We start from the raw sequence: 14,467 nt of genomic DNA, 5'->3' as shown, positions 1-14,467 counted from the left end.
GTGCAAGAAAACAGACAGATTCCTTCTCCATGTACTTTCAACTAGAGTCTGATGAATATTTGTAAATCTTATTTTCTGAACAACTTCATGAGAATCCCTTAAATTTGGTAAAACTATTAACTTGCCAGTGCCCTCTGGTGGACAGACTCTGTAATAACATCTCTATAAATTATCATCGATTGTTTGGTATTTTTACATTAATACTGACATCTGTGATTAGTTTATATCCTAATTACTCAGACTCAGAAAGACTATTCTTGTATTGTATCAAGATTTTTATTAAGCTTACTGTACATTCATGTACCAAACAGCATGTTCATCACATGAAAGCATACTCTTGCGCTCCGGAGTATTGGAAGGAAGGCAAAAGTCCACTAAATAATGAGAATTCAGGCGCCATATTAACAAAGCAACACGAGGATAAGAGGGCAAACAAAATACAGACATACACATGTATCCAAACAGAATTAAAGTGACCTGACACAGTCAAACTTAGATCTGATATAATACATTTTAAACAAGGAGCACTCTCTCAGCAGAAGTTGGACCGAAACAAACACAAAGAAATAAATAGGCACTGGGGAAGTAGTCACATTAGCGTTGGGCAATTAGTCAAGAGAGGTGCTAACTGCTTAAAGGCAAACAGACAGTTTGCGGGGTGAAGCTGCGTTGAGCGGAAGTCAAATGAAAATCCAAGAAAAAAGAAAGATGAAGATGGAGAGGGCAAGAGATTTGCAGGTTTCTTATCGGGTGAACTTGATTATGAGTCTGATGAAAAGGCTCTGTGTGAGTTGGGGAACTGCTGAGAGTTGAAATCCTGGTCTTCCCTCACTCGTTTCTTGATGTCCGTTTTAACCTGTGAGGAAAAACATATGGTAGTTAGAGAGGCGGTCTGGTGAAAACCAGATTCAAAGTTGACTTTTTCAATGATGCTAACAATTGAAATAACAAAGAACAGCCTCAGAACAGAGGATCTCAAAAGTATCTTGTGTGGCTCAGCTCATATTTTTTTTAGTTTAACAAACACCATTTCCCAACAACACTGTCAGCATACACACTGCTGCGCTTGTTCACTTTATAGAAGTCCTGCGGGGTTTTTTATGATGATTCATTTTCTCAGTCAGATCTAATTTGTTTTCTGTCTGTTGTCTGTGACTTGGAGTTGTGCCCGGAGAAAGTTCCTCATCTTTTTTTCCCCCACTATCTGTGAAAACGTGATTTTTTTTCTGAAAAAGTTTTCTGAAAAAAATTAGTGAAACTGAGTGAAACAAAAATTTTTTGCAGGAATTTTTCTTCTTTTTTTTTTTTTGTAAGGCTAGTATTTAAGTTTCAGGTTATGCAACATAACTGTCATTAGTTTCGTTGAGGAATGTGTTAATCTGCCATCAATGTCACTGATGACACCCATCCATCCCCCTAAAACTGCTCACACAGTTATCGTTTGGTCGGTCAAAGATTACCAGGAGGTACACTTTCAAAATCGAATGGAAATTTAATTCTAAACTTTATCATCACTTTCAAACCCTTGGTTTTAGATAAATAGGTTAACACAGACTTGTTAGTGACCTGTGTGAACAAATGTGTTTTTAAAATACATCCAGTATGACCATGTGGTGAGAAAATGTTAATGATTAAATAATGTTATTATTAAATAATAAAAATCATGGCCAAAACTATGAAAACAAGAGGACCAAACTGCATTAGCCTGAATGATGTGTAATGAATTCTTGGTTTGTTCCATCATAAAATTGAGTTACCTGTTCTGCATAAGCTTCCTTCAGCTCGTGGGTCTCCAGATCGTCTTGTAACTGCTCGGCTGAGGTGATCGGCTTCACTCCTGCTGTCCTTGCTGCTTGACTCACTGCATCAGAGAGGGAGAGGAGGCTTCCACCACCCAGTCCTGTCTGAAGAGACAAAGACAAGAAAGACACACAGACACTTTGAAGAAGGTGAAGTCGAGTGACATTCATGTGTGATAAGTAAAGTTATAGCTGATCTTATTTACCTTCCTGCGTTTAGCTGGCATGCCATGCAAATAGGCGTCAGACATGGGAGGCTGAGCCTTCATTTTCCTCTGGGTCATCATGTCACAGCGGATGATGGGCACCCATTCCTACAAAACACACAACAACATATTTTAAAGGAAAACTTTTACATTTTCAAATGTTTTTTAAAAAAACAATGTGTGTTACGGTTTCTCTGCTGCACTGGAATCGTGTTGTGTGGGAGGTTATGAGAATCAGTAGGGACACAGCTGCAGCAACCAAAAATGGTTTCAGTGGTTACATGTCAGTATCCATTTAGATTGAGTTAAAAACTTCATCTTTACAATGTTAGTTAGAAGCTCATTAAAATGGCTCATTAAGGTGGCTAATGATTATATCTCATCACAGCATGAAAAATTATAATCCACATTGATGTGTCTTCCCAGAAACAATTTCTCTGGATAATCCAAAGACTTCTGTATTAACAGTTTTCAGTTCTGTTTCTCTTGAAACTCTTGACAGTTTTAGACTTATAAGGAAACTGTAACTGTGTAGGAAGGCAGAGCTACAAAAAGCACATGAAAACCCCTCCCTGAAAAAAAGAGATGATAAATGTTACAACAATAAAACTGAGGGAGCTCTTACAGGGGGAACAGCAGCCGTCCAGGCCTCCGACTCTCGAGGAGACTCATCACTCCCTCCCTCGGCTCCGGCTGCTGCCATGTCGCCACCTAATGGTGCAGCACCTCCCGAGGATCCCAGGTCCCCAGGCAACACCCTTGGTTCCCGTGCTGACGCCCTCGTGTCGTGTGACACGGACATGGCCTCCTCTGCTGTGGTGGCTGCGGCCGGTGAGAGGGTGTCCCCAATCTTTGCAAGTGGAGAACAGCGGAATGAGAAAACTAAAAGGTAAAGCAGTACTTAAAATGTCAAACTGAGTTCACCTGAGAAGAACTTAGAAGACACGCCATGCTTACCGTTGCACTTTGTGCTCGTTCAGGTTCTTGTGTGCCAGTTGCAGAAGACTGATCTCTCTGTGAAAGAATGTCATTTAATATTTATTAGCTATTTCAGACGTGCTGTCCAAAGTAACAGGATATGTAACTGCCATCAGATAAGAGGGACTCCTTTCTCTGCATGTAACATCTAACATGTAACATCATGTTGTGCAGGAACTGAGTAATGTTTTCAAATATAAAGTTCAGAAAATATGACTGAAATCTACAATAACAGAAACAAAATTTAGGGAAAAGAAACAGATTTTTAATTCCTCAATGTAACTCTGAGCCTCAGGCTGGAGCAGCTTCATCATTTAAGTTGATTTTCAACGATTGTTAATATGTGTCCATGCATATTCTTAAAGGAAACCATAAAGTCTGAGCTATATGTAAAATAAATGTTTAAAAAAGGACATGCAGTTTGTCTGTTACCTGTGTGTGAACTATGTAGTTCTGGATCTGCTCCTGTGTGATGGGGATGTGCTCGAGAATGACTTGCAGCCTCATTGTCATCATGCTGGTCATCCAGTTGACCAGGCTGGGGCTGATGTCACTGGACATCCTCCGCTGGAACAATACAAAATAAAGCATATACTTTACTGCTGTTTCTTCTTTGCTTTGTCTTTTTGTCAAAATTTCTCTCTATCGATTGTTCAAACTTTTAGCAGCTTTTGTTTTGTCTACGTATTTGACCATTCTATGAACAAAATACATTTTTGCTGGTACAGTTGCTATTCTGTACATAAGGCTTATTCATTTTGAATTCATCTCTGAATAAGAGTCAGTTTAAAATCTATGTTGTAATATCATCTCTACTGCCATTAAAGTTCATTTTAGTTTTCAGTGACACGTGTGTCAGTCTGCAAGGAGTTTTAATAACTAATTCATCTTGTCAGAAACACTAAATAATTTCAGGCATGAACATGAATTGAAATTTTGAGCATGTGTAAAATAGGGTTACAAAGTAAACAGGCTAATTTGATGGATAAGTAGGAGAAATTAACAGTAGCAGAGTAAATGGTAAATGTTTTCTGAAGGGCAAAATCACAAATGAAAAAACACTGAAACATTTTGTACTGACTATTCGGTGGTTGATGACTGCAGTGAGGGCTCTCTGGTCTCCTCTCAAGCAGTGCAAGTTGAGGGCAAGACATTCAAACAGTGCCTGGTTACACATCTGAAGCAGTCGGGGGCCAAATGAATCATCTAGATAAGAGAAATATAGATATTACATACTTAACAAAGACATACAAGTCGTACTGAACAGTGAAATTAATATTCTTAAGTCAGTGCTTCATCTCACAGCAGGATTCATGAAAAATAATCAGAATGTAATTACTGGAACCAAACATCAACACATAAACCAGATAACAGGTTTAATTGATTTTAGAGCTGTACTGGACATCTTTTATATACATTCAAAGCTTCTGTTGAGGTTTCAAATGAAATTTCAAATGTTACTAAGCACCAAAAAAATGCAAATATGTTTATTGTATTTATTGAATTAATCATTATAATATTGTTGTAATTTAAGGTGCTGTTTGATTGGAGCTAGACAACACCAGTAAAGGTGAGCTATTCTGGGGAAAGATAGTTGATCGTTCAGCCACATTATCAGGTTGTCAAGTACTACAGTTTGTGTTGGTCCCTTAAACCCTAACCAGGAATGTCAACTATATAATGAAGCTTCAAACTGTTCAGTACAGCTCTGATTGACTTAAACCGCTTAAATTTACCAGTGCAACGCAGAATGTGTGTTGCAATGTGCTGCAGCTGCTGTCTGAAGAACGACATGTTGGTCTGAGTGATGTCGACGCCCTCCAACACTGTGACTGAAGACTCTGCCTGTGGGGGTTGAACAGAGACATGCAATCAATACATTTAAAACCTACAAGGGTAGCATTTCAACTGTTACTGGTAAATCATCTTAAACCAAACTCGCTTTTAACTTTCATCAGTTACAGCTGAAATACAGTATCATGTCTTAATAATGATCAGTTGTCTTGGAACTATAATTTGATTTTCTGAAAATCTGTAGCTGCCAAATAATATTGCCTTAAGTTTCCACATAAATTCTAAATATTTATATGATACAGGGTTCAGATTGTCCATAATGCACACATGGTATCATTTAGTTAGTCCCTGAAGCAGGATTTTCACAGTCGGCTCAGACAAGACTCACAAACTGTGAAACACAGTGACTTCACTCATCAACATTCACGGGGCAGCCATACATTCAACCATACACAGTTTTGTATTATATGGGTGGAGAACGAGCAGACATTAAGAACTTACAAAGCTCTCAGTGATATACTCCTCCAGCTCGTTGACAAGACTGTCAGCAGCAGCCTGGTGGGTGGAAACATAAAACAGGGAATGATGGTGTTTAGATAAAGAACAGTTATTGGTCATTTACACGATTAAAGACGGGAAAACCATCAAAAATATATTTGTATAAAAAAAGCTCTTGAATGAAGAAAAAAAAGTTCTCCTTCAACTGGTACTGACAGCAATGTTCTCGTCAGTGGGCTCTCTGCCGTTGAGGTAGTTCTGGGTGAAGAACTGGGACAGTTGAGGCTGGATGCGGCCCAGGGGCTGGTGCTGGCCATGAAGCAGCATCACCAGGTCTGACATGGTGAACGTCTGACACACCAACATCAGCAGCTCTCCAAAAAAACCTGGGAACAACAATACATACAAAAATTCATATCATCAAGAGAATTTATATTAATTATTTTCTGATATTCTTCTTTATGGAAAGCCATTGGTCTTTACCAGTAGGATCCTCTGGACTGATGAAGATGTTGGTTGCCTGGGACAGCCTCTGCATGAACTGGGCAATGCTCTCTGTGTCGTTCTGGGCCTGGCCCAGAGAGCCCATCATGGTGCTCAGGACTCCACGGACGATGCCTGTGAATAGCTCCGGGTTGAGGGGTTCAGCTGCACCAGGGGGGTTGGGTGTGGGGTTGGGCCCCGCAGCATTAGCAGGAGTGGTACCAGCGGGAGGAGGGGGTGGAGTAAAGATGGGCTGGGAGGCCTAGAAATGAAACAGAATAGAGGAGTGTGGATTTGTTGATAAAGTAAATGCAAATCAGGTGCAAGTTATATCCATTTACATGTTCAACTATCAAGTCCACTCTATTCGGTGCACCTGAGTCAAACATTCAAACACTGACCTGCTGCATGAATTCACTCACTCCCTGGATGAAGGCTGGGACACCAGATGTGGTGACAGTGATTGAAGGGGCCCCTACAGGTCCCCCACCAGCCCCACTGGCTACACCCAGCAGAGAACCCAGGAGCTGGCCAAGGTCCGGGGGCATCTCCTGGGACTGTGGCTGACTGGTGTTGGTCTCAGGTTGGCTGCTTGTGTTTGTGGTAGGTGGAGGTGTGGGTCCAGAGGTGGAGAAAGAGAAGGAGGAGGTGGATGAAGAGTTGTGAGAAGATGAGGAAAAGGAAGAAGAGGTGGAGGAGGATGTGGATGAGGATGTAACTGTTTGACCGGCTGTAGAGAAAAAAAAAATAGAAATACACAGATTAGCAGTGATTCTTGACCATTATTTTTAAACTTGGAACTGTTATGGAAAAATCTGTTAATATTGTTATAAAATCTGAATTCAAAATCTGGAAGAGCTTACGCATTTGTCCAGGCAACAAAAGCTGCCCAACTAATCCACTAATCATCTGGTTGAGAGCAGCGGGATTGAAAGCCTGTAGAACAACATTCTTGAATTAGTTTCAAATGTTGAAAAATGACAACAGCCTCAAAAACAGGAACCAATCAGAAAACATTATTCTCACCTGTCCTGGCTGCTGGCCTGGCATAGCAGCCCTCACATTAATGGTGGTTCCCCGGGTGCCAAAGGCTGGCGGGGGCATGTTGGGTGCAAAGGGGGGTCGAGTGAACACAACCCTGGCCTGGGGCTGGGGGCCAGCATGGGGAGGTGGTGGGGGAGCAGTAGGGGTGGTGGTGGGTGTGTTAGGACCTGTGGTGGTAGTTGAGGAGTTGGCTGTGGAGCTGTAGCCGGGAGGGGTGGGCTGGGGTGGGACTGGCTGGCCAGTAGCAGTTGCTGTAGCAGCGCTAGTAGCTACGGCAGCAGCATATTGGCTGATCTGTTGCATGAGATTCCGCATAAAGTCGGGTGGGAGGGCACCTGAGGGCACAAACAGAAACCAGTGAATTAGAAAACTATGATTTACTTCTGTTATCAGTAAAAATTGGAAATGATTGGTGGTTTACCTGGTTGTCCAGGCATTTGCTGTCCAGCTGCAGCAGGGTTTACACCTGGGCCTGCACATACACACACAAATAACACAGAAATACTCTGAACTCCCTTTCACAATCAGAAAGTAACTGCCAGTATGTTAACGGGTATTTTGTGTAACAGAGACATCATTCAATAAAACAAGGAACAAGAATCATGCAATTTCAGTTTGTAAATCAGATCAAAGTTAAATTCTTCAAAACACCCAGCAAATTCTTACAGCAGCAGCAGCGCATAAAAGAAACAGCAGTGTTTTATGTGCAACCATTGAACTCCAACGCACTGCCTCCAGCAATATAACACACAAACAGCTTTGAAGTAGTGGGGCAATCAGTGGCGGGTAGGGGACAACACACCATCCGCGTTCATCTGCATCATAACCACCGGGACTGCCTGGTGGCTGATCCTGATGACCCGGGGGCCAGCCTGTCCCTGTCCAGCCTGCTGATTAGACGGGGAACTCTGTGGGGGGGAGGTCTGTCCCTGACCTGCCTGCTCAGACTGGCTGGCCGACTGAGTGGGCGGGGCTTGTCCTTCGCTCCCAACAGTCATCGTGGCACCCAAGTTCATCTGTCGGTTAAGGTGCAAACAGTCAGATTATATATTCAAGATTAAATTTAATGACCATTAATGAAAATCTGTGTGAATTCACTGACTTGGACTGGGATGTGGTGGTGCACAGCTCCAGGCAGAGTGACTGGGGTGGCATAGTGTGAAAATGGCCGGACCACATGCAGGTGGCGGGGCACAGGGCTCATGAGGTTCAATCGCAGGTCACTGAGGGCCACAAGGGCGTTGCCAAGCAGACGGAGACACTCCCACGTCAGGACGAGAGTGCGCTGGTCGTCCTCCCTCTCCTGTGGCAAGAAGAGAAACCAGCTTGAGCAACGTTTTGAATTAATACAAAATAATGCATGTTAAATACCCAGAATGATGAGCTAAATCAATACCTTGGTAAATTTTATTTCTTGTCGAGTATTATGTGAGAAGATGAATACCGTTAATATAAAGCTATCCCTAGCAACTGGTTAACTTACAAAGACCAGAAATAGATGGAAACAGCTAGCCTCATATATAAATCCAAAAACAGGACTGTAAAAAAGTAATTGTTGTTTTACAAGGGGGCCATGCGTCAAAGTATTACTTATTATACAGCTGAAAGGCTAGCGGAAACTAATGACTGTCTGAGCATTCCCTTAAAAACATTAGCAGCAGTAGTAGTAGTAGTAGTAGTAGTAGTAGTAGTAGTAGTAATGTAATGTAATGTAATGTAATTTTAACTGTTATAACATACTATTGTACTACAGACTCACATACAAAATCTTGCTAACCTCCACAAACCCTCTCGGTCTAAACACCTTAAGATCATTTGATTGTTTGGACGGAAACATTTTACGAAATAAATTAGGTAACAGGTTGTGAATGCTGCATTTTTAATAATCTGACACAAAAATTGGCCTCATAATTAGCTCATATGCAAGTTCTAGCTGCTGTGCAAATTTAATATCTGCCCTGACATTCTATTAAAAAAGCATATCTTCCAAGTCAGTTAAAAATTAATTTGGCTGTTTGAATCCTACTGTATTATTGTTGTATTCTGCTGTTGTGGCGGTCTCTAAGATGGTATGAGCCCTCTGAATGAAGGGCTGCAGTCTCTCTTCCACCCGCCGCAGTTCAGATAACATTTCTGCCAACTCAGCTGGGCTGGGGTGACTACGGGGGAAGCAAGGAGGGAAAAGCGGATTACAATCAAACACATCAAGGGATTCCAGGGTTCAAATGATCTGCTTTATGTTTACAAAGTTGTCTTCATTGATTATTTGCTCAATAACCTCATGTCTTTTACACATACACCTGACGCAAAAAGGTTTGGAACAAGAAAATATGACTTTATGATAAGCAATTATGAATCTGCACGTATCGGCATCTGAAACAATCTGACTCATCGCGAGAGGATTTCTTACTTGGGTCCAGGTTGGGGTGTTGGTCCCTCAGATTGTGCTGATGAGGTGGGTGGAGGTGGGGGAGTTGTTGGAGGTGGGGAGGTGTCCATGGGCTGGGCAGAGGGAGAGGGAGTGGAGGTGGTAGATGAAGATGAGGGAGGAGGTGGGGGAGCAGCAGCAGCAGCAGCAGCAGCAGCAGAAGTTGCCTCTGTTTGGGAGGATGAGTCGCTCAGCCGGCCCTGAAAAAAAGACACGCGGCAGATGGAAGTAAGTTACCAATGAGGTCTCTGGAGATTTGTTACGAGAGTAAGCTGAAGGTTGAACTCTCACCTCCATTCTTTGAATAACATCATTGATGTCCCTCAGCAGATTCTCAGCCAGCACCAGCCTCAGCCTAGGCTCGCTCTGCACCGGTTGGTCCATATCAATGTGCACATTCACAGACCCATTGCTCTGAAAAAGGCAAAGGTGATAATCAACAAAACCCAGGGTAGTGTATATGTGATCGTATGCCATTGATAGGCACAGTATCCTACCCCAGTGCTGGTTGTGACTCTGGCATTCCTTGCATTCTCTCCCATGCCGGACACCATCTGCTGAACAGACATCTAAAGGAGAAGAATAAGAAAAAAATGATGCACCTCTGGAAACAACTTAACAAGCAAGACACACCTTCTTACAGCCATCAAAGGATATCTAATCTGCCGACAGTTTGGTCTGAAATTCCCGTAATTAGTCACAAAGCTAGCCTACCTGTATCTGCTGTGGGTCCATGATGTTAACAGGGAGGTTGAAGGTTCCAAGCATTACGTAGCTGTTTGCATTGCGATCATGTGGAGGCACTTGGGATGATCCCTGGGAGGAAGACGGCCCACTGTCGGCTGAAGTGCCTCCTGACCCTGAGCCAGGCTGGGAGGGTGGAGGGGGCGCCCGCTCCACAAGGTGTATCACCTTGCCACCAACATCTGGGACAACACAGAACTATGGTCATATCTGAACAAATACAATAGTCCATTGACTTAACACTTTGTTTTAAGAAACAACAGAAATTCCAGCTGGATGATTTTAAATTGCCTTCAAATATTGACAGACGCAATTTAGCTTGACGCGGCAATTTGTTTGAAACAAGCTACAGTCATCATCTTGCCCACATTAGTAGTCCATCACCACAACAAAATAACGCCAAAGCAACGCAAAACACATAAAATAAGATGATGCAACCCTCAGACAAATATTTCCACTTATGTTCTTGTTTGTAGGAAAATGTTAAAAGTCAATATACACATAATAAATAAATAACAAAGTCATTTTTAACATTTTTTAACAGATGCTTTTGTCCAAAGCGACTTACAGTTATTCATGCATACAATCATACATCGATGGAGGTGACTGCCATGCAAGGTGTCGACCAGCACATTAGGTTTGGGGTTCAGTATCTTGCCTAAGGACACTTCAACATGCACACATGGGGAATAAAACCAGCGACCTTCCGATAACAAGACGCTGGCTCTACCCCTGAGCCTCAGCTGCTCTTTTTAAGAGCCTACAATAGCCTTATACCAAAAAGGTAAGATAATACTGAGTTCAGCATTGCCTCAGTGGATCCAGTGATTACTTACTATAGTCTGCCAAAGTCCTCTCATCCTGCAAGACTCTGCCCTGGTAGATCAGCCTCTGTTTGTCCACAGGAATACCCACTGAAGGTGCAATATGCTCCTTGAACTCTTTCACTGTCAGCTACAAAGAAGATGGGACAAACACATGTCATTAACACAAAGGGTGACTAAAGACGAGAGGTCACTCAAAAGTTTGCACTGTGAACTGAATAATTTACCTGAGCGCCTACAGTGTAGGTTCTGCTTTGGGAGTCTAATGTTTTGACTGTCACCTCTATGTCTGTAGTTTGTTCCTCCATGGTGTTCCTGTATCATAACACAACATATTCAAGTGATTATAGCTCATCTGACACCAGATTCATACAAATCAATGCCAAATTCAGTATCTGAGATTTTTACATTTTTTATACCATTATATCAGCTTGTATTAATTTCTTCACATAAACACCAAACATAACCAATACTTTATGATAACAATCTTTTGAGTCTGTTTTTAAAGACATTTAACAGCTAACAAGAAAACCTCTTCAGTGCTTTCTGCTGGACTAAGACTGTTAGAGAAAAATGGCCTCTTAATGACCTCAAACATATCTTTGACATTGGTGTTCTGGCATTTTTCATATCAGCTGTTTGTGGCATATACAATATCAATATATTGATACCATTAACTTTATTGATCACACTATTTAAAATAACTGAAAATGTAAATATGTGTATGCTTGTTTATGCAGAATAAACAAACAATCAAGTGAAATACTTAAATATCCCACTATCTGTAACTAATCTTTAGAAGTGTAATGTGTTTTTTTGCCAATATCAACTCATGACAAAATGTCTATCAATAATCCTCAAAGCTAGTGTACTAAATTGCATATCTGAGCGATTGATCATTAAGTGACTGGATTCACAAAACAATTACGAAATCCAGTGTGAGAATGTTCTACTCATGTCTATTTTTAATATTACTGTAAATTAAATAACTTTCGGTTTTGGATTCCTGTCAGACAAAACAAGACGTTCGAAAACGAGACCTTTGGACATAGAAACGTGTCAGTTCCACTACTTTATGACATTTTAAAGCTCAAACAACTCGAAGAATAGAATCAATAACTGACATTTTCACAAAACAAAGAGTTGTACACTCGTCGGTATCACAACTGACAGTCTTCATCAACTACACATAAATTGAACAAAACTGTTGTTTCCCTAATGTCAGTGACAACAATAGTTGCTGAGAGAGCAAGGGAACAGCCATGTGCGCCAAAAGCCATAACAATAAAACACAAGAGAGTAGCACAAGCTGAGCAAATAAAGTAACGTTGACTAATATCGTTAAAAGTACCGTTAGGTAACATTAGCATCATGATGTTAACGTAGTTAACTAAGAGCTAAGAGGCTTAACGTTAGCCCAGTTAGCTTTATCCTATTGGGCCAGTTAACGACGCGGCTATCTACATTTTCCACATGTATTCAACAATTTGTGCCACGACGTATAGATAACGCCGTGACTAACTGCGTATATCGCAAGCTAGCAAACATTAGTTAGCACTGACTGGCTAGCAGGATTTAGCTTAACTGAACCTGGAAACCAGACAGACGTTTGCACCGAAGCTAACTTTCACCAGCTAACCAGTAAGGAGGCTAAGCTAATGCTAAACAAACTAAACGTTACAATACGCTGATCATTTCAGAGACAATGTGGTATTTTAGTAAACACCATACTTTGTTGTTTGACGATTACCTTAGAAGTCACACTATCCTTTCAACTTATCCAGCGTATGCAGCTGTTTTCTTATCATCAAATAACATGCAAATGACTTCCTAGTACGAGCCTCTGCTCTGGTACTTGCCAGAAACTACCAGACAGAACGGATGTGACGTCAAGGCGACGCCGGAAACGCCGCGCAGAGGGAAAGAAAAATGGCGAATCTCGTGGAGGCGAAGACCCAACAACAATTTGAAGATTTCCTAGCCAAAGCAGGGAAATGCCTGACCGTGGTGCATTTCACGGCGACATGGGCTCCTCAGTGCGGCCAGATGAACGACGTGATGGCCGAGCTGGCCAAGGAACACACGAGCACGACGTTTGTCACGCTAGAGGTGGAAGCGGTGCCGGAGGTGTCGGAGAAGTATGAAATCACCTCTGTCCCCACATTGCTTTTCTTCAAGGGAGGAGAGAAGGTGGACCGCCTGGACGGGGCCAACGCTCCAGAGCTGACCAAGAAGGTACAGCGCCTGGCTGTCACCGGGAGTCCGGCTGGAAGTGCCGGAAGCGGCACCACGGACCTAAACCAGCGGCTGAAGAAGCTGATCAACGCGGCCCCCTGCATGCTCTTCATGAAGGGGTCCGCGCAGGAGCCCCGCTGCGGCTTCAGCAGGCAGATCGTGGGGCTGCTGAAGGAGCACAATATCCAGTTCAGCAGCTTCGACATCCTGTCTGACGAGGAGGTCCGACAGGGGCTGAAGACCTACTCCAACTGGCCCACATACCCTCAGCTGTATGTGAATGGAGAGCTGGTGGGGGGCCTGGACATAGTGAAGGAGCTGGCTGAGACCGGGGAGCTGGAGAACACCTGCCCCAAGACCGTGACCCTGGAGCACCGTCTGAAAGCCGCCATCAACCAGAGCCCGGTCATGCTGTTCATGAAGGGCAACAAGGAGGGCGCAAAATGTGGCTTCAGCAGGCAGACACTGGAGATTTTGAACAGCACCGGGGTGGATTATGACACCTTTGATATACTGCAGGATGAAGAGGTGCGTCAGGGGCTCAAGACATACTCTAACTGGCCAACCTACCCCCAGCTTTACGTGAAAGGAGAGCTGATCGGAGGTTTGGACATAATCAAGGAGCTGATGGAGAGCGGAGACCTGGTTTCAACGCTGAAGGGGGAGTCGTAGGAGTGACGGCCATGCGACCAGAGGGAGAGGGGAACAAGATGCTACTGCACATGCTCAGATCAGCTGATGTAACATGACACAGGATCAGGCATTAAAAGTTACAATTTATGAAAATATATCAGAGGTAATGATCAAATAGTTAACTGGTGTAGCATTTGGATAGATTAATGTCTTATTTGAAGGAACTGCAGTTTTTTCCATCGTGTTATTTGAGTTTATAAAATCACCACAAGAAATGTTTTGCAGTCCCTGTGCTGGGGAAAGCCACAGAGAACATCTGGCTCCTGTGTTTGCATTTCTGGGTTAGCTTTGTCCTTTCAGTTTTCACAACCTCACACTTCAGAGCTGGTTTATATTCCTAGTGAACCGTTATTTGTCATCTGGTGCAGCCTCTCGACTTTCCACGCTGTCCTGCCAAAACTCTCTTCACCTGAAAGACATTTAACTATCTCTGAGAATCACTCTGGTTTAAATGGGTAGAATTAACTCTATATGGCACTTACTGGTACTTTGTTCATCAATAACACGATTAAACAATTTAAAAAAACCTGAGATCTGGTGTTGTTTTTGGTGCTGCTGTCATTTATTAGCTCATGTATAGAATGCAACCAGCCAATCTACCATTAAAACAAGAACACAACAAGGCCTTTTTAATATGTAATAAGGAAAGTTGTTGAAATTGTTTTGATTTTGTTCTCAAATAAGATTACTTGCTGTGTCTGTAACCATAGCTATGGCACATCTATAATTCTTGGCTGCAGC

The 14,467-nt window shown here is 42.5% G+C and overlaps 2 protein-coding genes across 4 annotated transcripts; one reads left to right on the top strand and one right to left on the bottom strand.

The window, feature by feature from the left end:
- Nucleotides 1-252: 252 nt before the first annotated feature.
- On the bottom strand, nt 253-12,687 carry bag6 (BCL2 associated athanogene 6). 3 transcript variants are annotated; one of them, XM_037073308.1, is made up of 25 exons: nt 12,549-12,687; nt 11,026-11,113; nt 10,811-10,928; nt 9,945-10,156; nt 9,728-9,799; nt 9,522-9,644; nt 9,213-9,430; nt 8,829-8,961; nt 7,905-8,105; nt 7,605-7,818; nt 7,224-7,274; nt 6,785-7,137; nt 6,622-6,694; nt 6,160-6,488; nt 5,759-6,020; nt 5,492-5,661; nt 5,279-5,332; nt 4,720-4,828; nt 4,065-4,189; nt 3,416-3,550; nt 2,963-3,019; nt 2,631-2,855; nt 2,006-2,113; nt 1,758-1,904; nt 761-856 (listed from the first exon to the last, which is right to left on the bottom strand). In XM_037073308.1, the coding sequence occupies exons 2-25, from the start codon at nt 11,104-11,106 to the stop codon at nt 761-763; spliced, it is 3,666 nt and encodes a 1,221-aa protein (XP_036929203.1). In that variant the 5' UTR covers nt 11,107-11,113; nt 12,549-12,687. The 3 variants fall into 3 exon arrangements, with proteins under 3 accessions (XP_036929204.1, XP_036929203.1, XP_036929205.1); XM_037073310.1 differs by having other exon boundaries at nt 7,737-7,818; XM_037073309.1 differs by lacking the exon at nt 12,549-12,687 and having other exon boundaries at nt 253-856; nt 11,026-11,106.
- glrx3 (glutaredoxin 3) lies at nt 12,664-14,257 on the top strand. The gene has a single exon (XM_037073311.1). The coding sequence runs from the start codon at nt 12,728-12,730 to the stop codon at nt 13,703-13,705; it is 978 nt and encodes a 325-aa protein (XP_036929206.1). The 5' UTR covers nt 12,664-12,727; the 3' UTR covers nt 13,706-14,257.
- The last annotated feature ends 210 nt before the right edge of the window (nt 14,258-14,467 follow it).

This window comes from Acanthopagrus latus, chromosome 17 (assembly GCF_904848185.1).
Source record: "Acanthopagrus latus isolate v.2019 chromosome 17, fAcaLat1.1, whole genome shotgun sequence".
In the NCBI taxonomy this organism is placed as follows: domain Eukaryota; kingdom Metazoa; phylum Chordata; class Actinopteri; order Spariformes; family Sparidae; genus Acanthopagrus; species Acanthopagrus latus.
Note: the sequence above shows the minus strand (reverse complement) of the source record. Positions and strands in the feature narration are given on the sequence as shown.

Coding starts and splice junctions, on each gene's coding strand:
- bag6 (XM_037073308.1), bottom strand. CDS start 11,106: ATGGAGGAACAAACTACAGACATAGAGGTGACAGTCAAAACATTAGAC. Junction 2,114..2,630: donor GGACGGCTGCTGTTCCCCCT/GTAAGAGCTCCC, acceptor TGTGTTTTGTAG/GAATGGGTGCCCATCATCCG. Junction 1,905..2,005: donor TGCCAGCTAAACGCAGGAAG/GTAAATAAGATC, acceptor TTGTCTCTTCAG/ACAGGACTGGGTGGTGGAAG.
- glrx3 (XM_037073311.1), top strand. CDS start 12,728: ATGGCGAATCTCGTGGAGGCGAAGACCCAACAACAATTTGAAGATTTC.